The following is a 22,875-nucleotide window of genomic DNA, read 5'->3' as shown; positions in this document are numbered from 1 at the left end:
AGGGGGGCCTATAGGAAGTAAGTGCCACAGTGTTATCTAGTACATCCAGCCTATGCGCCTTTCCTCGTCAGCTTAAGACAGACAAATCTGGATGATTCAGAGGTACCGCATCTGCCCAAATACAAGTGCACAGGCTGGGAATGTTTTATTTTTGAACAATGTTAAGTGACTACTATATATAAGGTACCTTGGACAGTGAGTTATCCTTCATTAATCACTATTATGGAGGCACATCATGGACTCACGATGAGGCAACAGAAGACTAATTTTTACTTATGGAATATGGAACTCAGAAATAGGTACCAGCAGAAATACATTATGACTATTAAGAAAAGGTCATTTTTTTCCTACTGATATGCCTGTAGGATACAGTAAAAATAAAGTAAAACTAGAAAGAGCAGCTTGTACAGAAAATTATCAGGATTAAACAAGACTCAAACTCAAATTCACAGATAATTCCTAAATTTAATGTTTAATTTTATTAAAAAACACTTTCACCAATTAGTCATTCAATAAATTTTATCAGTTTAAGTAGAAATTTGTCAGTTATTAATTGGAGAAATTAATAAAAAATTTCAGTTTACTGCATTTCCAGGCATTTTTATGAACACTTACCTTGCCAGAATTCTACTTTGTCTGACTGCATATTCTTAAAAACTAATACCTTTTTTTTTTTTTTTGCCATGCCACATGGCTTGAAGGATCTTAGTTCCCCAAGCAGGAGTTAAACCCAGATGGGCCCACGGAAGTGAAAGCATGGCATCTAACCACTAAACCACCAGGCAAATCCCTAAGGAAGCTAATACTTTTTAATGCTTCTTTTAAAAACTATGTAGGAAAAAAAAAAAAAAAAACTATGTAGGGTAGTTGGATAAATCATTGAATTGTTCTCAATATCAAGCCATACATATCTTAATACTACAAAATACTACACATTATTCATTTATTCTTTCATTACTAAGGCCCTAATAGGGAAAAAACACTTGAAGCTTCACTGGCCAAGAATAAAGATGTTAACAACAATAGCAGTACAAATTTTTTGGAATCTCATTCATGCTTGATTACTGTGGTTATCTACCCTCCCCCAAATGATCACCCCTGTTATCATACCTGTCAAGTTGGGGAGAGCCGTTTCTGAGGCCTCACTGCATAGACAGCAAAGCGATGTGTCCTGATCTCTGCCATAACAATTAGGTGGAAGCAGAACTGTCCCAAAGACCATTCCTCTGCCCAGAAGCACGAAAGTTTAACTGTTCTATGTACAGAGGAAGTCTTGGAATTCTACTCTCTGACAAGCAATACCACATGCATGTGACACTTATTCATGTACTCAGTGGCCAGAGGGAACCAACGGCAGGGTAACATTTACAAGTCCAAAGTGGGTGGAGAGTTACCTAAAGGGAAATGTCCAGTAATCAGCAAAACATTGAGTCATAATGGAGTTACTTCAAACCCTCTGGAACATTTAGAAAAACTAAATAAGTAAAAACCAATACACATGAGTAACAAATGATAAAATACACAGGCGTCAGTGCATGTAGATGGGATTTCATTCCTAGGTGATGATGAAGTGAGACTGTAGAGAAGTTTCCTTGGAGAAAACGTGTTTACAATAAAACACCAAATACACTTTTAAGAGAGGAAACGCCTAACAAGAGTCATCTTTTGCATCACTTAAAGTAGTTCAAGAAACCACAAATCCAAAATTAAAGAAATAGTTACACTCTGATTCATAAGCACAGAAGCCAGGAAATGACGGCCTTCAGTAAAATTTTGGCTCTATTGCTTAATAACGGTTAAAAACATGGCATGATAGCACTGAAAACTTAAAAGGTTTTGAAAGTAAAAGCCTAATCTTTGTTAATATATAGGAACAAAGTTAAATAAAACTCAAGAGCCTTATAAAAATGAAACTAGTGAAATCTACCAATGATGGATGATTTTAGGGATATAACCTACAAAAATAATTCTAGAATGTCTGTTATTATACAAATATTTGTTAAGTAGCTGTTATGTACCAGACACTGTGCTAGGTTCCAGGTCAACAAAAGTAACAGGGTAAAATTATTGATAGTAAAACTGATATAGCCTTCAATAAAGATTTACAAAAGTTATAATGCAAGCTTAAAAAAAGAATGACTCTGGTGTAGGTAATAATTAACAGTTTTTAAAAAAACAAAGCTTAAAGAAACTCAAAGAAAAACTTAAACAAAACTTAACTTTAAATAAACTCAAATTAACCTTTCATGAAGCCAGTACTGTTAACATCATGAGGAAAGTAAGAGTTAAATGACTAACGGGTTACCTCAAATTAATGACTCAGAATTTCAAATACCAGGTTGAATTTCTCCTTCCCTAAATTACAAAAAATAAAAGGGAAAGGAGCTCCATAATTCATGTTCTATAGATATCTATATGCTATACCATATGATTTACTATTTAATCAATAAATCTGCTATTTAAATTACCAATAATGAATAGTTACATTTTTAATCCTCCTATATTGTAGCCAGGAGTACAGAGGATGAATGAATAAACAAAATATGGTACACACAATGGAATTTATTCAACCATAAAAAGGAATAAAATTTTTATATATGCTACAATATAGACGGGCCTTGAAAACATTATGCTAAGTGAAATAAGTCAGACACAGAAGGACAATCCCACTTACATGAAATATGTAGAAGCTATTCTAGCTCTGGAAATCTAGTTCTGCACTTGGGTGGCTATGTAACACTGAATGTATGTAAGGCTACTAAACTGTATACCTTAAAATAGTATAAAAGGTAAGTTTTATACTATGTATACTTTCTAATTAAAGTTTTTAAAGTAAAAACTAAGTATTTGACTTCCCTAATGGTTCAGTGGTCAAGAATCCACCTGCCAATGCAGGGAACATGGGTTTGATGCCTGGTGCGGGAAGGTTCCACATGTCGAGGAGCAACTAAGCCCATGAGCCACAATTACGGAAGCCCGCACACCCTAGGGCCTGTGCTCTGCCACAGAAGAAGCCACCACAACGAGAAGCCCGTGCACTGCAACTAGAGAGCAGCTCCTGCTTGCCGTTACTAGAGAAAAGCCCATGAGCAGCAAGGAAGAGCCTGTGTGCTACAAAGACTCAGCACAGCTATAAATAAATAAATATTTCTTCAAAATTTATAAATTTTAAGTACTGACTCTCCAAAGAACTCTGTTATGTAGGTTGTATCTATCATTATCTACCATATTTGAAATTAAAACTGAGAAATTGTAATATTAATTTCAAAATAATAAACTCATGTTAACATTTTATTAAAAATAACTACTCTTGAAGAGAATTAAAAGGTAATAGTAACACTGTCATTTTTTGCAAATATTTTTAATATCTGTCTTGCTGCTGCTGCTTAAAACAAGATAAATGAAGCTTCATTCTGCATTTGATCCATTGTGATGTTATTTATGTTGAAGTATATGAAAATCTAACTGTGCACAGATACGGAGGTATAAAAGGAAAAGATATTTTAACAATCTTTCAGATGATGATGGATATTCTTCCCTGATACTACACCAAAACTCAACAAACAGGAGCTCTTTAAAGGCTAACTGTATACTGAAATCTGAAACCAAACAGATAAAATTTTTACAATCTGTCAAACTAAAATTTATTGTTTTATCTTGTACTTGAAATAAGTCTATCTTGTACTCTACTCTGCATTTTTTTAACATCATGTATTGATCATCTGGAAATATATCCACTAAATGTTGGTATGTTCCATTATGTAACTTTGATACATCCTGTTCATTACTATCACCATCAATCTCACCACAAAAGTTTTGAGCACCAGGTAAGTTCTCACAATCACAATGGTGGTTACTAATTTTATAAAATTCTAATTTTTGAGAGCCCAAATCCTACCATTTCCAACAATTCCTGTTTTCTTTGAAATAGCAAATTTACTTCATTCATCTTCGAGAAAATGTCTACCAAATCCCAATTCTGAATGGTTTGTCATTCAATCTTTTAAGTGAAAACAGTGTTCCCAGAAAAAAGCAGCCAGTTCAGTTAGAAACAAATCACAGCTGGACACGGGTCTCTAAAAACAGCCACAGCATCCTGGTGAGCAACAGAGGTGCTCCCTGCATCCTTTCCATTTTGTCACATAGAAGACTAAAAAGACACATAGCTGAGAACCAAGATTTTTTATAAACATAATCATTTTTACTGCCTCATCAAGGAAATTCTTCGGGCGAGTGTGGCGGTGACAACGCAGTGGTAGCCAGGCGCAGTCTGACGTCACTACCCTAACTTCTATTAAGGACCAAGCAGTTTTACCAACTGTGCTTTGGCACCATCAGTGCAAACGTCAACAGAGTGATCTGTTGAACACAATCAAATTTTGAGAACTGCTGCTACAAGGATACGCACATAAGTTAATCTGCTTCATTTTATTTTCAATTTTTCAGTTCTGCTTTATACATTTTATTTCATTGCATAAAATATTTACATGGTTCCAAAGCTGAATCTACAGAATGAGGCACCCTTCCCTCACTATCCTAGTCACTCCTTCCTTAGTCAGTCAGTTCAGTCGCTCAGTCGTGTCTGACTCTTTGCGACCCCATGAATCGCTGCGTGCTAGGCCCCCCTGTCCATCACCAACTCCCGGAGTTTACTCAAACTCATGTCCATCGAGTCAGTGATGCCATCCAGCCATCTCATCCTCTGTCGTCCCCTTCTCCTCCTGCCCCCAATCCCTCCCAGCATCAGGGTCTTTTCCAATGAGTCAACTCTTTGCATCAGGTGGCCAAAGTATTGGAGTTTCAGCTTCAACATCAGTCCTTCCAATGAACACCCAGGACTGATCTCCTTTAGGATGGACTGGTTGGATCTCCTTGCAGTCCAAGGGACTCTCAAGAGTCTTCTCCAACACCACAGTTCAAAAGCATCAATTTTTTGGTGCTCAGCTTTCCTCACAGTCCAATTCTCACATCCATACATGACCACTGGAAAAACCATAGCCTTGACTAGACGTACCTTTGTTGACAAAGTAATGTCACTGTTTTTTAATATGCTACCTAGGTTGCTCATAACTTTCCCTCCAAGGAGCAAGCATCTTTTAATTTCATGGCTGCAGTCACCATCTGCAGTGATTTTGGAGCCTAAAAAAATAAAGTCTGACACTGTTTCCACTGTCTCCCCATCTAATTCCCATGAAGTGATGGGGCCAGATGCCATGACCTTAGTTTTCTGAATGTTGAGCTTTAAGCCAACTTTTTCACTCTCCTCTTTCACTTTCATCAAGAGGCTTTTCAGTTCCTCTTCACGTTCTGCCATAAGGGTGGTGTCATCTGCATATCTGAGGTTACTGATATTTCTCCTGGAAATCTTGATTCCAGCTTGTGCTTCTTCCATCCCAGTGTTTCTCATGATGTACTCTGCATATAAGTTAAATAAGCAGGGTGACAATATACAGCCTTGACATACTCCTTTTCCTATTTGGAACCAGTCTGTTGTTCCATGTCCAGTTCTAACTGTTGCTTCCTGACCTGCATATAGGTTTCTCAAGAAGCATGTCAGGTGGTCTGGTATTCCCATCTCTTTCAAAATTTTCCACAGTTTATTGTGATCCACACAGTTGAAGGCTTTGGCGTAGTCAATAAAGCAGAAATAGATGTTTTTCTGGAACTCTCTTGCTTTTTCGATGATCCAGCGGATGTTGGAAATTTGATCTCTGGCTCCTCTGCCTTTCCTAAAACCAGCCTGAACATCTGGAAGGTTTCCTTCCTTAGAGGAAACCTAAATTTATATGCTTTATTCTTATACTGTTTTAATGTAAATGGATACATGCTCACATCCCCACCCTTCTTCTTAAACAGTAGGATATTTCATACTCTTTCTCCACTCTGCTCTTCTCACTTAACTGTAAGATCACTCCACAGTGTCACATAGAAATAGTTCTTTTCCTACATACAGCTGCATAATATTTCATGCCAAATGCCACACTCTTAAATGAGGACAACTAAGAATAAACAATAAGTTTTTAAATTCTGGATCATGAACGTGAAAAAAGTGCCAATTAAGTGGTTCATTCATGAAGTTGGAAAAAAAATAATCAGTGCTGTTTATGTTGTTCAGGTCCTAATTAGCAACTAGATATCTCCATTTATGTTATAAACTTACACACACAAATACAAATCAACAAATATTTTTTGCTAAAGCATGTCGACCCCCCTCTAAATTGCACTATACAATACTGAATAAGGGACCCCTAAAAAAAATTCTCAATAATTCAACACTTTTCTACAAAAGCAACTATTGTCCAGACAATAAGTAATTTCTATTTATTATTTGTGGGTAAGAAAAGAATAGCTACAATGACAGGACATTCAGGAGCTTACATTAACCCTTACATTAAATATTGCTTGTCTGTAGTGACACAGCTCAAAGGAAAAAGGGAAAGGGAAAAGCCTACACAACTACAATAAAAATTAGGCAAGGTTCATCAAGTCATTAAGGCCATTGAAAGCATATCCAAACAGCTCTGTGGGGAATGAATTTAAATGACAACAGCCATCTAAGTTAGAAAACTATAAAAATTAACAAAAGATACTCTAAAAATATTTTTTTAAAAACTTCTTTCATTCTCTGCTGCTTTTAATGACCTAAGCCATCTAATACCACCTTTAACATTTTAGAGAATAAATAAAATGAAAGTGCACATGAAAAAATAATCACCAAAAAATGATAAATGAAAACCAATAACACTAAACACAACAACAAAATTATTAGTATGATGTGTTCTTTTAAAAATATTCAGTTTATAAAAGTGATATGTACTCATTGAAAATCTGAGAACTATATATAGACAGCAACACTACCCACTCTATATCCACACTTAATAAATTGTTAAAATATTGGCTCTTTTAATCTATATCATTTCATTCATCCAGTTATTTATTTATTGAGTGGATATGATGTGCAAAGTATCTACTAGGCAGGACACATCAGGTGCCTAGGCCAGAAGTAAAGTCCGTTAAGAGACAAATGTAAGAGACTGAAGTAAGGTGGGAAGTTTCACTACTTCACTGCAGGACCACACTTACAAGAGAACTGGAATATTGACAACTTTGAATTTCAAACCTTGAAGGCTAAAAAGAAATGAAAAAACGTTATCTCAAGTGCTGAGAGAAAAAAGCTGTCATCCCAAAATTCCATAACCACAGAAAATATTCAGAAATTAAGATGAAATAAAGACTTCTCAGTTGAAGGGAAGAACTCATGACCAGCAGGCCTCCTCTAAAAGAACTGTTAAAAGAAGCTCTTCAGACAGAATGGAAATACCAGAAGGAAACTATTTATTAGGAATAAATAAAGAGAAATGAAGATAGTAAATAGCATATAGACTACTCTTCTCGAGTTCTTTAAAATATGCTTGATGGTTAGAAGCAAAAAGTGTTTACATCATTGCAGGGACTTTTCAATCCATGTAAATATAACAACTGTAACATAAAGAGGGAAGAGAAAACTGTATGACAGAAAGGCTTCCATATTTTACTTAAAGTGGTAAAATGACGACTCTAAGTAGAGTGTGAAAAGTTCAATATGTATACTGAAATCCCTACAGCAACCACTAGAAAACCTATACAAAGAGACATAGCCAAAAACACAACAGATAAAAAAGCAAAACTAAAAAAATAAGTGTTAATAATCCAAGAGGGCAAGAAAAGGGAAACAGAGGAACAAACAGAAAAAAATAAAAACGGCAGACCTAAATCCACATATTAATAATTACATTATATGACAACAGCCTAAACACAGATATATGATCCAGCTACAGGCAACTCATTTCAAATATAATTATATAAGTAGGTTAAATGAGCTTCAGCATCAGCCCTTCCAATGAATATTCAGGGTTGATTTCCTTTACGACTGACTGGCTTGATGTCCGTGCTGTCCAAAAGACTCTCAAGAGTCTTCTCCAGCACCATAATTCAAAAACATCAATTCTTCAGTGCTCAGCCTTCTTTATGATCCAACTCTCACATCCATCCATACATGACAACTGGAAAAATCATAGCTTTGACTAGGCAGACCTTTGTCGGCAAAGTGATGTCTCTGCTTTTTAATACACCGTCTAGGTTTGTCATAGCTTGCCTCCCAAGAAACAAGCATCTTTTTAATTTCATGGCGCCATCCACAGTGATTTTGGAGCCCAAGGAAATAAAATCTGTCACTGCTTCCACTTTTTCCCCTTTTAAGACAGGGGAACTTTCACTAATATTTCAGGATCTAATGGCAGTCCTTAAAATGTGTTCAATTCCATTGTTATTGAGATAAAGAAACAAAGCTATGTAGAAACTAGATGATCTCTAAAGTGGCCATATCGTGCCTGTTATTAACCCTCAACCTCCCAACAGAGCAGCTAACATTCTAAGAAGAAAGAGCATCAATTTCACACTATACTACTTTCCTCTCAGCACTCACATCTTTACCTTTCCTTTTGTGACGTCAAGTCTTTAGGAATAAATACTGGCCTCTGATTACAAAAAGACTACAATCCCTAATGTTAACAAGCTTTTTGTTTTTTAAACCCAAGACTTCAGACTCTGTATTATGAAACCTTGTATTATGAAACCTTACCAAAAGTAAGGTGTCCTTCATCAAGTTATTTAAATATCTTACAATTTTCACCTGTAAAACAGGAAAATAATGGCAAGTGCACTACAGCATCCTTAAATAAGATTAAGTGCATGTAAAGTGCTTAGTGAACTTGACACCGTAATTTAAAATTTTAGTTCCTCTGTAGTCTAAAAGTGGTGCCTTCCTTGAAAATAAATTCATTGAAAGAATAAATGTGTTGAGCTCAAGCAGGAAGATTTGCATGACTAACAAGAAGTCAAAGGTGGGACTTCCCTGGTGGCCCAGTGGCTAAGACTCTGCAGTCCCAACACAGGGGGCCCGGGGTTCGATCCCTGGTTGGGGAACTAGATCCCACACACGGCAACTACAGATTCTGCAGCCGCAGCGGAGACTCGGCACAGCAAAAAAAAAAAAAAAAGTCAAAGGTACAGAAATAAAAATAAACAACTGATGAGCCCCTAAACTTGTACAAGGTTAACTCTCTTTAGGTCAGTAAGTAATCCCTGATAGCTCAGTTGGTAAAGAATCCACCTGCAATGCAGGAGACTCCAGTTCGATTCCTGGGTTGGGAAGATCCTCTGGAGAAGTGATAGGCTACTCACTCTGGTATTCTTGGGCTTCCCTGGTGGCTCAGCTAGTAAAGAATCTGCCCACAATGCAGGAGAGCTGGGTTCGAACCCTGGGTTGGGAAGATCCCCTATAGAAGGGAAAGGCTACCCACTCCAGTATTCTGGCCTGGAGAATTCCATGGACTACATATATAGTCCATGGGTTTGCAAAGAGTCAAGACATGACTGACCAACTTTCACCCAAAATAATGTTTATAACTCTACTACATTACAATTACATGGATTTTTATCATTGGTAATATTTTTTAATGAATGAGGCAATTTATAACCCAGCATCATTGGTTCTAATGCTGCTTCTTGGCAGATGCTGCTTGTCCAGTGGTTTTGTCCCAATCTGTCACTGAAGTGTCAGTTTTCAGCCCCTATCTTGGTCCTTTTTTGCCATTTTCAGCCCCTCCAGGGCTTGGAGGACCCAATGGGCCATGTTCCTAAAGCTTTCGCTGAAGCAGCTTGGCTGGGCATGATACCGTATCTGACGGTCCCCCCTCGCCCTCAGATCCTGGTCATGAGCCAACCCCGCCTCCACCCCAGAGGTACAGGTGCCATGCTGTGGAAGCAGCTCATGTGTAGAAACCAGTTCTCATTGTAGGGAGCGACCACTTTATGCTTGGCAAGTGTGATGGAGTCCACCCATTCAAGGACTTGCAGCTTCCCAGACTTCTTAAGGCCACCAGAACTCTGATAAAACACTGCTGTCACATCTTTTACGGTAACTCCAGGCATCCTGCGGCCTCTATGCAGCCAGCCAGGAGAAAGCCATCACTGATGCTGTTATCTGGGAGGGAGGAAAAATTGTACGACACAGAAAAATACAACTACTACTCCCTACAAGTCTGACTCCAGTCCCACCCGCCTCAAAAGGCAGGGACTGTATGTCTGACTCATACCCATTTTCCTAGAATATATATATTTAATATATGCTGACATATCATTTTTTCCTAATTACAGAAGCAATACTTGCCCATTTTCTAGAATCCAAAATGCACAGTAAGGAAGACAATTAAAAGCAATCAGGATCTGATCACCCAGAAATAACTACTGATAATATTCTTCATACATTTATATCCAGTTTATCTTGTTCTTACACATGTTCTCTAACACACACTCATATCAATTTTTAGCCTTGACATTAAAATTAATATACAACCTACCAATTCCTATAACTTAAGATTTGGAACTTAGCAATAGAAAGAATTTAGTTTGTAAATCTGTTTATTAGGACGTGTGCAAGTTTGATCATTTAGACTTTTCTTCTATGTATTCAGACTCCTAAGATTCAAGATTTGTAAAAGCTACATGCTTTATTGATTGATTTCTCTATGCCAGGTCTCTAGCTGCTGCAAGTGGGATCAAGTTCCTTAACCAGGGATCGAACCTGGGCCCCCTGCATTGGAAGGCTGGAGCCCTAGCGTACTGGACCACCAGCGAAGTCCCACGATATGCTTTTTAGAAAGAAATTCAAAGCAACTTTATCAATAGGTAAGTAGTTTCTATACCTTTATAAAGGATAAACAATTTCAATTTTCAAGGATGAACAAAATTTAAAATGAAACACGTTATAATCCATTCTTAAAGCATTCTATTCATTTTGTGGGCAAAACATCAACTACCCAAAAGTAAAAATAGTCATCATATGGTCTTAAAACCAAATAGCAAAGTTTTCAAAGCCTATTTCAGAAATTAATGAGCTTATAATTTTATTTTTAAATGTCATACTTAATTATGTATTGGTCTCTATGAAAGAGATGTTGAGGTCTCCTCTCTCCCTTCACAGATCTTCATTTTCCTCACAAAACAATTCAAATCTTGACTATCAACTTCACCTTCAAGGAAATGAAGTACTTGCTATCAGTTCAGTTCAGTTGCTCAGTCGTGCCTGACTCTTTGCGATCCCACGGACTGCAGCCAGCACACCAGGCTTCCCTGTCCATCACCAACTCCCGGAGTTTGCCCAAACTCAAGTCCATCCAGTCGGTGATGCCGTCCAACGATCTCATCCTCTGTCGCCCCCTTCTCCTCCTGCCTTCAATCTTTCCCAGCATCAGGGTCTTTTCAAATGAGTCAGTTCTTTGCATCAGGTGGTCCAAAGTACTGGAGTTTCAGCTTCAGCATCAGTCCTTCCAGTGAATATTCAGGACTGATTTCCTCTGGGATGGACTGGTTTGATCTCCTTGCAGCCCAAGGAACTCTCAAGAGTCTTCTCCAACACCACAGTTCAAAAGCATCAATTCTTCGGCACTCAGCTTTCTCTATAGCCCAGCTCTCACATCCAACATGACTACTGGAAAAATCATAGCTTTGACTAAACGGACTTTTGTCAGCAAAGTAATGTCTCTGCTTTTTAATATACTGCCTAGGTTGGTCATAGCTTTTTCTTTCATGAAGCAAGCATCCTTTAATTTCATGGCTGCAGTCACCACCTGTATTTATTTTGGAGTCCAAAAAAATTGCCAAAACCTTGCCCAAAAAACTTGCTATAATTATATTCAGAGATTTTGATTGGGCCACATTTTCTCTATCTACTGTGTTTTTCTCCTATTTTTTATTAGAATGTATGGTCTTTTCACGCAACTACGGAGGTATGATCTACAGTTTGGTCCTAGCTAACTATTATCTTCAATGGGCTTGAGGGCAAAACTCTTTCTAATAACAGAAAGTGTATCTTGTCTTACTTAATTAGTTCCACATGCAGATGTCATTCTTGGAAGAGAAATCTTTCAAGCAAGTTTAAAGGAGTGATATAAGCAGAACTCAGGGATTGTGCTGTCTCTAAGAGAACTCTTTAATATCTCCCTAATAGCATCCCCTTCTCAATATTTCTCACTTTATCATTTGTCCTTTTTTTGAAGGTATAGTTGTTGTAAGATAGTATTAAGGTATTTGCATTTGGGAAAGAGTCACCCAGTCATTCGCAGATAAGATTCATTAAACAGATACCTGTTTGCATTCAACAATATAATCACTAATGTTTCTCTGTAATAATAACTGTACTGTGCACATAGCAGGCACTCAAGTATTTTTTAATTAATGTTCACAAAACTCCCACCAGCATGTTTTCCATGCGAATTTAAAACGACTCAAAGCAATTCTAGCTCTCTTTATAGTATGATTATTATAAAATAATAGCTACCATTTATGCAACACACATTATAAATTAGGCACTTTTATATACCTTAATTGATTTTTTACAATTTATATTAACTATAGCCCCGAAGGACAGGTTTTTGTTATCACCAATGTACAAATGCTCGGAAATGCCAAGTATCTTATTCAAGCTCCAAAGCAAGCCGGTGAAGCCAGGATTTGAAAGTGTAGGTCTTGGGGATTCCCTGGTGGTCCAGTGGTTAAGACTGTGAGCTCCCAATGGAGGGAGCATGGGTTCGATCCCTGTTGGAGAACTAGGATCCCACATGCTATGTGTCTAATAAATAAAAAATAAAGCAATTTAAAAAAGAAAGTGTAGGTCTTATATAACTCCAAAGCCCATGCTCCTTTTACTATTCGAGGCTGCCTCAATAGAGAGTGGTACAAAAACAACTGAGAAATGATTTTTTTCTTACCTTCTGGAGAAGAGTTTTAAGACAGCCAGACTCCCCAAGCGGGATGACCTCAACTCGTCTATCTATACATAGAATGACATTTAAAGTCAAACCTAAGAGATGAATCAGAATGACAGACATGTGCTTACCAACCAGTCTACTCCAACAAAAGAAACTGGAAATTTCTGGAATTTACTTCCAGCAGCAGAGCAATTGCAAATTTTTCCACAGTCAAGGCACAGTAACTCGGAGAAGAGTTAAAAAATGTGTATAAGTCATGCCAGAACTCAAAATGCGTTAAAACAGAGATAACCTTTTCTCTAATTGACTAACAACTTTCATTTCTCCTTTGAAGAATCTTGTATTTAGACCAAAACAGACTGTCTCTTTACTTCTGATTTGTCCTCAAATATGAAAGAATGAGCTGAACAAAAGTTTTTCCTTAACGTACGGCTCATCTCACAAACATCGCAAACAACAACAACAACAACAAAAAAAACTGTATAGGTGGGTATCATTAGGAAATATTTCTTCGAGCTCTAAAGGTCCTCTAACCTTACCCTTTAGGACACTTGTCACTGCCCTGCAGATAACTTGGTATGTTATCCTTTCATGTGATGTTAAAAAATCAAAAAAGCTGACTTCTCCTCTTTCAGACTGGTGGAGCTAGTTTTCCAATGTCTGTGAAGAGCCGTGTGTATGTGTATATACCACACTCCCTATACTTGAGTCCTGGCTGCAAGCTATTTCCTGCTGGCTGAACTCAGATATTTCCAACGGCCTTAACTAAAAGAAACAAAGACCTTATTCATTATCCTTATTTCAGCAGCACTGGCTGTCCAAAGCAATAGACCTCTCCCTAAAGCATGAATGATTAGAGGTAAGAAGGGAAAAAACATACTTCACGTTACAAAGTTCTTTTGGTTTAGGACTCATATTAATAAATACATACATACATATATATTTGTTCAAATAATCTATAAAAACATACTCAGAATTCAATCCCTATGATTTCATTGCTAAACTCTCCAGCTTAAAACAAGATATCAATAAAATTACAAAATCACTGAAAATTTTTAATGATAATCTTAGTTAATAAAGCTCTCTATTAAAGCTATTTTTACTAGAAGATCTGTCTGAAAATACACAGTTCTATAAGTACTACATTAATACTACATATTACATGACTGTCTACTATGACTCAAACTTCATTTTTTTTTCAAACTTCATTCTTATCACTAGCTTAATTTACAACATGGTGTAGCAAAAAAAACTCTGCTTTAACACCACCACCATCACTACCAATAAGGTCCTTCCAGGTTACAAGATCTAAGATCAGGTGAGAGCTGCAGGGGGAAAAGGAAGAAAGAGGAGGGGGAAAAGGGAAAGCGGGGAGGAAGAGCAGAAAGGAGGGAAAAAGAATACTTTAGAGGTACCCAAAAGATAAAACATTTAACTCTTACAAGCAGGAGCTAGCAGCATTTTTTCACCAGAACACCAGGACCAGGTCAAGAATAGTGGCTTTGTGTATTTAAATTAACCCGAAAGTATGACTAATATCAAATTTCCCTGATCAGTTCTGCTAGATTTCCACTAATTCTATCTTGATGGTAGAAGGACAGAATATCGTGCTCACTAATAACATTTATGGGCCTCCCTGGTAGTCCAGTAGTAAAGAATTCACCTGCCAATGCAGGAGACACAGGTTTGATCCCTGAGTGCGAAAGATTCTCTGGAGAAGGAAATGGCAACCCACTCCAGTATTTTTACCTGGAGAATCCAATGGACAGAGGAGCCTGGCAGGTTACATACAGTCCATAGGATCACCAAGGGTCAGACATGACTTAGTGACTGAACAACATTTACAGGATAGATTGAGGAAGAATACAAATCAGATACCAAATATTTTCTAAATGCTGAGCCAAACTATGAGAAAAAGAAATAAAGGACAGGGAAGAATAAGTAAGAGGCTGAAAAAAGCAATGTTATACCAAACCCACAGAAACAAAACTTAAATTCTGGACTTTTGAGCACCACCTCATTTAGGAGCAATTTAGAAAATAGAGAATAGGAGAAAATTAACATCTAACAGTTGATGAATACTTGCTTATCTAAGCCAACCACTTACATCTATTACCACTAATCCTCATCTTAACTCTGATAGAAATATTCAATTTCTCAGGTAAACAGACCACATAATGCAAACTATATGCATTTTTAATTTTAATGTATGACTATACTCAAAGAGACAATTTTGGAGTGAGAGTGAAATTCTACCTCTGGCACTTATCAGCCTGGAAACTGAACAATTAATAACTCTGAAAACAAATAAACGCACCCTATTTACAGCAGCAGCAACAAGAAGCAACAGTTAGAACTGGACATGGAACAACAGACTGGTTCCAAATAGAAAAGAAGTATGTCAAGGCTGTATATTGTCACCTGCTTGTTCAACTTATATGCAGACAACATCATGAGAAATGCCGGGCTGGATGAAGCACAGCTAGAATCAAGATTGCCAGGAGAAATATCAATAACCTCAGATACGCAGATGACACCATCCTTATGGCAGAAAGTGAAGAGGAACTGAAGAGCCTCTTGATGAAAGTGAAAGAGGAGAGTGAAAAAGTTGGCTTAAAACTCAACATTCAGAAAACTAAGATTATGGCATGCGGTCCCATCACTTCATGGCAAATAGATGGGGAAACAATGGAAACAGTGACAGACTTAAGTTTCTTGGGCTCCAAAATCACTGCAGATGGTGACTGCAGCCATGAAATTAAAAGACGCTTACTCCTTGGAAGAAAAGCTGTGACTAAGTTAGGTGGCATATTAAAAAACAAAGACATTACTTTACCAACAGACGTCCATCTAGTCAAAGCTATGGTTTTCCCAGCAGTCGTATATGGATGTGAGAGTTGGACCGTAAAGAAAGCTCAGTGCCGAAAAATTGATGCTTTTGAACTGTGGTGCTGGAGAAGACTCTTGAGAGGCCCTTGGACTGCAAGGAGATCCAACCAGTCAATCCTTAAGGAGATCAGTCCTGAACATTCACTGGAAGGTTTGCCACTGAAGCTCCAACACTCTGGCCACTTGATGCAAGGAACTGACTCACTGGAAAAAACCCTGATGCTGGGAGAGACCGAAGGCAGCAGGAGAAGGGGACGACAGAGGATGAGATGGTTGGATGGCATCAGCAACCCGACGGACACGAGTTTGAGCAGGCTCCAGGAGCTGGTGGTGGACAGGGAGGCCTGGCGTGCTGCGGAGAGTCAGACACGACTGAGTGAACTGACTGAGCGCACCATGAAGAGCGCAGACTCTCTGTGTGAATCTAGTTCTGCACTTCACTGTGTGACCTTCGTCAAGCTAACACTTCTGTGCCTGTTTCCGCATCCAAAAAGGAGAGCATGATAGTACCTACTCTTACAGAAGTGGCAGAACAATTAAATGCTATTGTATATAAAGATGCTAAAGCAGTGTCTCATACAAAATAAGAGCTATATAAATAGTTAGTTATTTGGTTGATGAAGATGAAAATGCTGATTAGAAGCAATGTATACCAAGCCCTATTTTCAGACCTTAGCAATGAAGTTTCTGCCTTTTCTATCAGACTATACTGAATGCTGCAATGAAAACTGGTTTCATCCAGTTTAATGTGGTTAAAATGCATACTCTAAGGACAGATAATCTCTTAGCAGTGATCCTTAGAACCTGATGTCCAAGACCAATTAATTTTCCAACACATACTAATATTCTGCTAACTTCTTTTCTTCTCACAACTAAAGTAACAGATGGTGTAACAGTAACAGAGCACATGAAGATTATCACATCTTGCTGGTGAAGGAGTGGTAAGTAGTCCTAGACAAGATAGTGACTCAAATGTACTAACAGATTGTTTCATAAATTATCAGCAACAGCTGTTTACAATGGGATTTCTGATTCAGATGATTTCTTGATCTTCTCCCTATGTGTTTAAGAATCAGTCTGTTTAAGAAAGAGGCTAGACTTCCCACTAAAATCTGGAAGAACAAAAGGATGTCCACTCTCACCACTTTTATTCGACATAGTATTGGAAGTCCTAGCCATGGTAATCAGACAAGAAAAAGAAATAAAAGGTATCCAAACTGGAAGGGAAGAGGCAAAATTGTCATTTTATGCAGATGACATACTTTATATAGAAAACCCTAAAGACTTCATACAAAAACTACAAGAACTAATAAATTAATTCAGCCAGGTAGCAGAATATAAGATTAACATACAGAAAGTGGCTGTATTTCTTTACATTAACAATGAAATGTCAGAAAGAAAAACTGAAAAGAAAATCCCTTTTGCAATTAAATCAAAAAAATTAAATATCCAGGAACCAACCTGACCAAAGTGGTGAAAGACTTATATGCTGTATAAAACACTGATAAAAGAAAATGAAGATGAGTCAAAAATGGAAAGGCATCCCATGCTCTGAGATTGGAAGAATATTGTTAAAATGGCCATACTACTCAAAGCAATCTAAAGATTTAATGTAATCCCTATCAAATTGCCCATGACATTTTTCACAGAACTAGGACAAATAATATTAAAATTTATATGGCACCACAAATGACCCAAAATTGCCAAAGTAATCCTGAGGGAAAAGAACAAAGCTGGAGGCATAACCCTCCCAGACTTCAGACAATACTACAAAGCTACAATAGTCAAAACAGCATGATATTGGCATGAAAACAGACACATAGATCAATGGAACGTAACAGAGACCCTGGAAATAAAGATTGATTTTAGGTGTGTGAGTTTAACAAAAGAGGCAAGAATATACAATGATGAAAAGGTGGTCTCTTTGGCAAGTGGAGTTGGGAAAGCTAAACGGACATATGTAAATCAATGAAGATAGAACACCCCTCATACCATATATAAGAATAAACTCAAAATGGCTTAAGAATAAACTCAAAATGGCTTAAAGACAAATATAAGACAAGATGCCATAAAACTCCTAGAAGAGACCATAGATAAACTTTATCTGACATAAATCATAGCAATGTTTTCTTAGGTCAGTCTCCCAAGTCAGAAGTAGTAAAAGCAAAAATAAATGTGACCTAATCAAACTTAAACAGCAAAGGGAAACTATACACAAAAAGACAACCTATGTACTGGGAGAAAATATTTGCAAGCAATGGGGCCAACAAAGGATTTACTTTCCAAAATATACAAACAACTCAAATAGGTCAATATCAAAAAACAAACAACCCAATCAAAAAACGGACAGAAGACCTAAATAGACATTTCTTCAAAGAAGACAAACAGATAGTTATAGATAAATGAAAAGATGCTCAACACTGCTAATTATTAGAGAAATGCAAATCAAAACCACAATGAGGTATCACCTCACACTGGTCAGAATGCCCATCATTAAATAAAAAGTCTACCAAAAAAAAAAAAAATCTACAAATAATAAATGCTGGAGAGGGTGTGGAGGAAAGGGAACCCTTCTACACTGTTGGTGGGAATGTAAATTGGTACAGCCAATATGGAGAACACTATAGAGGTTTCTTAAAAGACTAAAAATATAGCTACCATATGATCCAGCAACCCCACTTCTAGGCACATATCTGCAGAAAACTAATTCCAAAGATACAGGCACCCCAAAGTTCACATCAGCACTATTTACAATAGACAAGACATGGAAGCAACCTAACTGTCCATCAACAGATGAATGGATAAAGAAGATGTGATATTGAAAACAGCAAAATAATGCCTTTTGCAGCAATATGGATTGACCTAGAGATTATCATACTAAATGAAGTAAGTCAGACAGAGAAAAACACCATATGATATCACTTATATGTGGAATATAAAAAAAATGATACACATGAACTTATTTACAAAACAGAAACAGACTCTCAGAAAGCAAAGTTATGGCTACTAACAGGGAAGGGGGCAAAATATATTAGGAGCATGGTATTAACAGATACACGCTACTATACATGAAATAGATAAATAAGGTTCTACTGTATAGCATAGGGAATTATACTAAAGTATCTTGTAATAACCTATTATGGAAAAGAATCTGAAAATATATATGAATATGTATATACACACACATATATATATTGATGTATGCATACACAAAGACAGAATCACTTTGCTATATATCAGGAATTAACACTTTAAGTCATCTATATTTCAAAAATATGGTGGGAACTCTGCCTATCCCTCCAAAATTTGCCATTTTAGATTGTTCTTCTGAGTATCATAACCTTGCAGTCTTCCTGGAATTACATTTGCACCAACCTAATATTTAAAGGTCAACTGCATAATGATAGAGAACAGACCAGTGGTTGCCAGGGTACAGGACTGGAAGAAAGACGTGACTACAGAGAAATTGCGCAAGAAAGTTTTTTGAAATGATGTAATTGTTCTGATTATTGGATTACACAAATCTGCAGAGGTTAAAATCACAGAACTGTAAAAGAAACAAACAAACAAAAAAAAAAAAACAATTTTTACTATGTGATGATTTTAAAAATAAAGAGAGAAACGGAAAAAAAATGGAGCTGAAGCATATACATTTTCATACCAGTTATGAAAATAAAAAGTCATGCCATATCACAGAACACTAAATTTTAGAAATATCTACAAATGAGAATTTGCAGCTTAACTTGAGAATCTAAAATTTCCACACTTAGATGTAAATAAATACCTTTCTGTTAAGAATTGTGATAAAAGTTTAGAGAAAATAACCTGCCTAAACACACAAAATTTGTGGAATTCAGCATTCCAAGATCTTTGCATGTTAACAGAAATGCATCACTGCCAATGTTATTTACGCAGAAGATAATGAAATATGTGAGGGATGAAAGGAATGTGCCAATCCTCTTTCCCTCATGGAATTCTCAAAGTCAGTGTAACTAACACCTGGTACAATGACTTGAATGCAAGCTCAGAGCTAACATTCCTAGGGAGGGACTCACAAACAAACCTAGATCATTCCTAAAGATCTACAATACAATCCTCTGTAATCCAAGGAGTCAGCTGTTTCACTGAGACTAGGGAAGCATGCAACAACTGCTTACATACACTCACATACATACACACACACACACATATTTCTGCATGGAATGTATATGATGTCTGTGCCCACACAAACAAAATAATTCAATCCACAGGAAATTCTAACTCTCAATATTAATTCAATGTATTACTTATTCAAATATTTATCAAACATACACTTTGCACCAAGCACAATAAAAACCACCTGAGATGTATCTGTAAACTGGAAAAATGAAATCTGGGCCTCATCTATTGCCTCCAGTTTAAAGACATAGAAGTCATTTTTCTATCAACCATCTAAAGTAAAGTGAATGAGGATGAAGGCGTCCAAAATAAAGCAATTAATGACAGCAAACTGCGTATCACATGATGGAAACTGAAAAAGAAAATTAGTGTGACCCCGGGGTTTCCATTTGTTCTTTGTGCGGTGGAGGGTATATACGCATGAAATGAAGTGCTAATGAAACTCACGTATGAAAGGTAAGCAAGGACCAAATCTTGGAGAACACTGAATGCCATACCAAGGATTTCAGATTTCTCTTGTTGGCAATTAGAAGCCATTAATAGCAGTAACAATTTCAAGAATTTTTCTTCCAGACAAATAATTTCATTCATTTTTTGGCTGTGGTGGGTCTTCCTTGCTGCACGGGCTTTTCTCTAGCTGTGGCAAGCAGGGGCTGCTCTCTAGTTTCGGTGCAGGGGCTTCTCACTGCAGTGTCTTGTTGCGGAGCACAGGCTCTAGGGCATGCAGGCTTCAGCAGTTGCAGCTCCCAGGCTTTCGAGCACTGGCTCAGTAGCTGCAGCACACGGGCTTAGCTGTCTGTGGCATGTGGGGTCTCCTCAGATGAGGGCTCAAACCTGTGTCTACTGCATTGGCACATGGATTCTCAACCACTGAGCCACCAGGGAAGCCCCTAAATATGTATTCTGAATTATGGAGAAAGGAACAGTTAAACCAAGGAAATAGATAATATACACTAGGTCACTGAACAAACAGCTAAACAGTGTTTCTCTAGCTTCAATAAAACATATTCATTTATTAACTTTTTCCCAAGGGATTCAAAAAAAACATCCTCTACTGTTTACTCACTGGAAAAACCCTAATGCTGGGAAAGATTGAGGGCAAGAGGTGAGGGGGCGACCAGGGATGAGACGGTTGGATGGCATCACTGACTCAATGGACATGCTGCTGCTGCTGCTAAGTCATTTTAGTCGTGTCGGACTCTGTGCGACCCCATAGACGGCAGCCCATCAGGCTCCTTCGTCCCTGGGATTCTCCAGGCCAGAACACTGGAGTGGGTTGCCATTTCCTTCTCCAATGCAGGAAAGTGAAAAGTGAAAGTGAAGTCGCTCAGTTGCATCCAACTCTTCGAGACCCCATGGACTGCAGCCTACCAGGCTCCTCCGTCCATGGGATTTTCCAGGCAAGAGTACTGAGTTTGAGCAAACTCAAAGAGATAGTGATGGACAAGGAAGCTTGGCATGCTGCAGTTCATGGGGTCACAGAGAGTCAGACATGACTTGGCGACTGAACAACAAAAAAATTTACAAATAGTAAAAATCCTTTTTAACATGCATTGCTGGGCTTCCCAGGTGGCACCAGTCACCTGGGAAGAACCTGCCTGAAACACAAGAGACTTAAGAGACACAGGTTTGATCCCTAGGACAGGAAGATCCCCGTGAGGAGGGCATGGCAACCCACTCCAGTATTCATGCCTGGAGAATCCCATGGTCAGAGGAGCCTGGAGGGCTACAGTCCATAGGATCACGAAGAGTCATACAGGACTAAAGCAACTTAGCATGATGCAAGCAGGCTAGCATTCATACTGTTTTATGAAATTAAAGATTGAGGACTGATGTTACCTGAAAAACTGCCCTTATTCTAACATTCAAATTACATGTAAATGAGAGAATGACCAAGGTACTCCCTAGATAAAAATACTTTAATTGTGGCTCAACAACATCTCTTTCAGGCTCTAATTCCACAACCTTAGTTTAGGCCACCTTCATTCTTCACCTAGGTTTTTGCCATGGTCTCTCTAACATCTATCTAAAATGCACAAATAGCCAAAGATGATTTTTTCTTCTAGAGCACAGGAAAATCTGATCACATAACTGCTCTGCTTAAAACCTTCCAATGATTTCCCCACACTGCATTCAAGTTAAAGTCTAATCTCCCCCACACGGCATAAAAGCTTCTTCTGTGGGGACCTAGGCCTTATTCTACTACCCATTCTCTTTCTGGTAAATAGCCGGCCTCTCATATTATACTTGTGACATACCCAACTCTCTAATTCCCCAAACCCTCTTTTATTTTGTCAAATATTATTCCCTCACCCCCTAATACTGTGGCCCACTGCCTCTTCCCAGATTTTGCCTAGCTAATTTCTACAGGTTCCAATCTCAAATTCTCAGAAATTCTAGTAAATAAAGTCCACGGACATGAGAGAAAGTATCTCATTAAAAGATGCACAAAATAGGGCTTCCCTGGTGGCTCAGTGGAAAAGAATCCGCCTGCCAATGCAGGAGACACAGGCTGGATCAATGGTTTGGGAGGATCCCACATGCCATGGAGCAACTACGTCCGTGTGCCACAACTATTAAGACTGTGCCCTACAGCCTGGGACCCACAACGACTGGAGCCTGTGCGCTTTAGAGCCCATGCTCTGCAACCAGAGAAGCCACCACAAGGAAGAGTGCGTGTATCACAGCCAGAGCAGCCCCCACTCTCCACTGCTAGAGAAAAGCCTGCGCAGCAGCAAAGGCCCAGCACAGCCAAAAACAAATTTTAAAAAATTATCTTTTTTTAATGCACAAAATAGGTTGGACTACTATTCCCAATTTTTCAGTTCCTCCCTGTTACAAAAATATACATCCAAATCTTTGGCCCAAAGACTTGGCAGTTATCCACCACTAGAATGTTGTTGCTGTTCAGTCGCTCAGTCGTGTCCGACTCTTTGTGACCCCATGGACTGCAGCATGCCAGGCTTCCCTGTCCTCCACCATCTCCCAGAGCTTGCCCAAGCTCATGTCCACTGAGTCA

The 22,875-nt window shown here is 38.0% G+C and overlaps 1 protein-coding gene across 8 annotated transcripts in view; it reads right to left on the bottom strand.

Annotated features, from left to right (window-relative positions):
• Nucleotides 1–22,875, bottom strand: part of ABL2 (ABL proto-oncogene 2, non-receptor tyrosine kinase) — a 100,211-nt gene that overhangs the window by 30,009 nt on the left and 47,327 nt on the right. Inside the window, exon 1 of one of the 8 annotated variants that reach the window (XM_043484753.1) lies at nucleotides 1,111–2,509. The exons of 4 other annotated variants lie outside the window; for them this stretch is intronic. In XM_043484753.1, coding sequence (XP_043340688.1) covers nucleotides 1,111–1,222 — 112 coding nt within the window. In that variant the 5' untranslated portion in view covers nucleotides 1,223–2,509. Of the gene's footprint in view, nucleotides 1–1,110; nucleotides 2,510–22,875 lie in introns of those variants that run through there. 3 more of the 8 variants (XM_043484751.1, XM_043484758.1, XM_043484755.1) reach the window with 3 other exon arrangements.

This window comes from Cervus canadensis, chromosome 13 (genome assembly GCF_019320065.1).
Source record: "Cervus canadensis isolate Bull #8, Minnesota chromosome 13, ASM1932006v1, whole genome shotgun sequence".
Taxonomy (NCBI): Eukaryota; Metazoa; Chordata; class Mammalia; order Artiodactyla; family Cervidae; genus Cervus; species Cervus canadensis.
The sequence above is the reverse complement of the archived record's forward strand: the minus strand, read 5'-3'. Positions and strand labels throughout refer to the sequence as shown.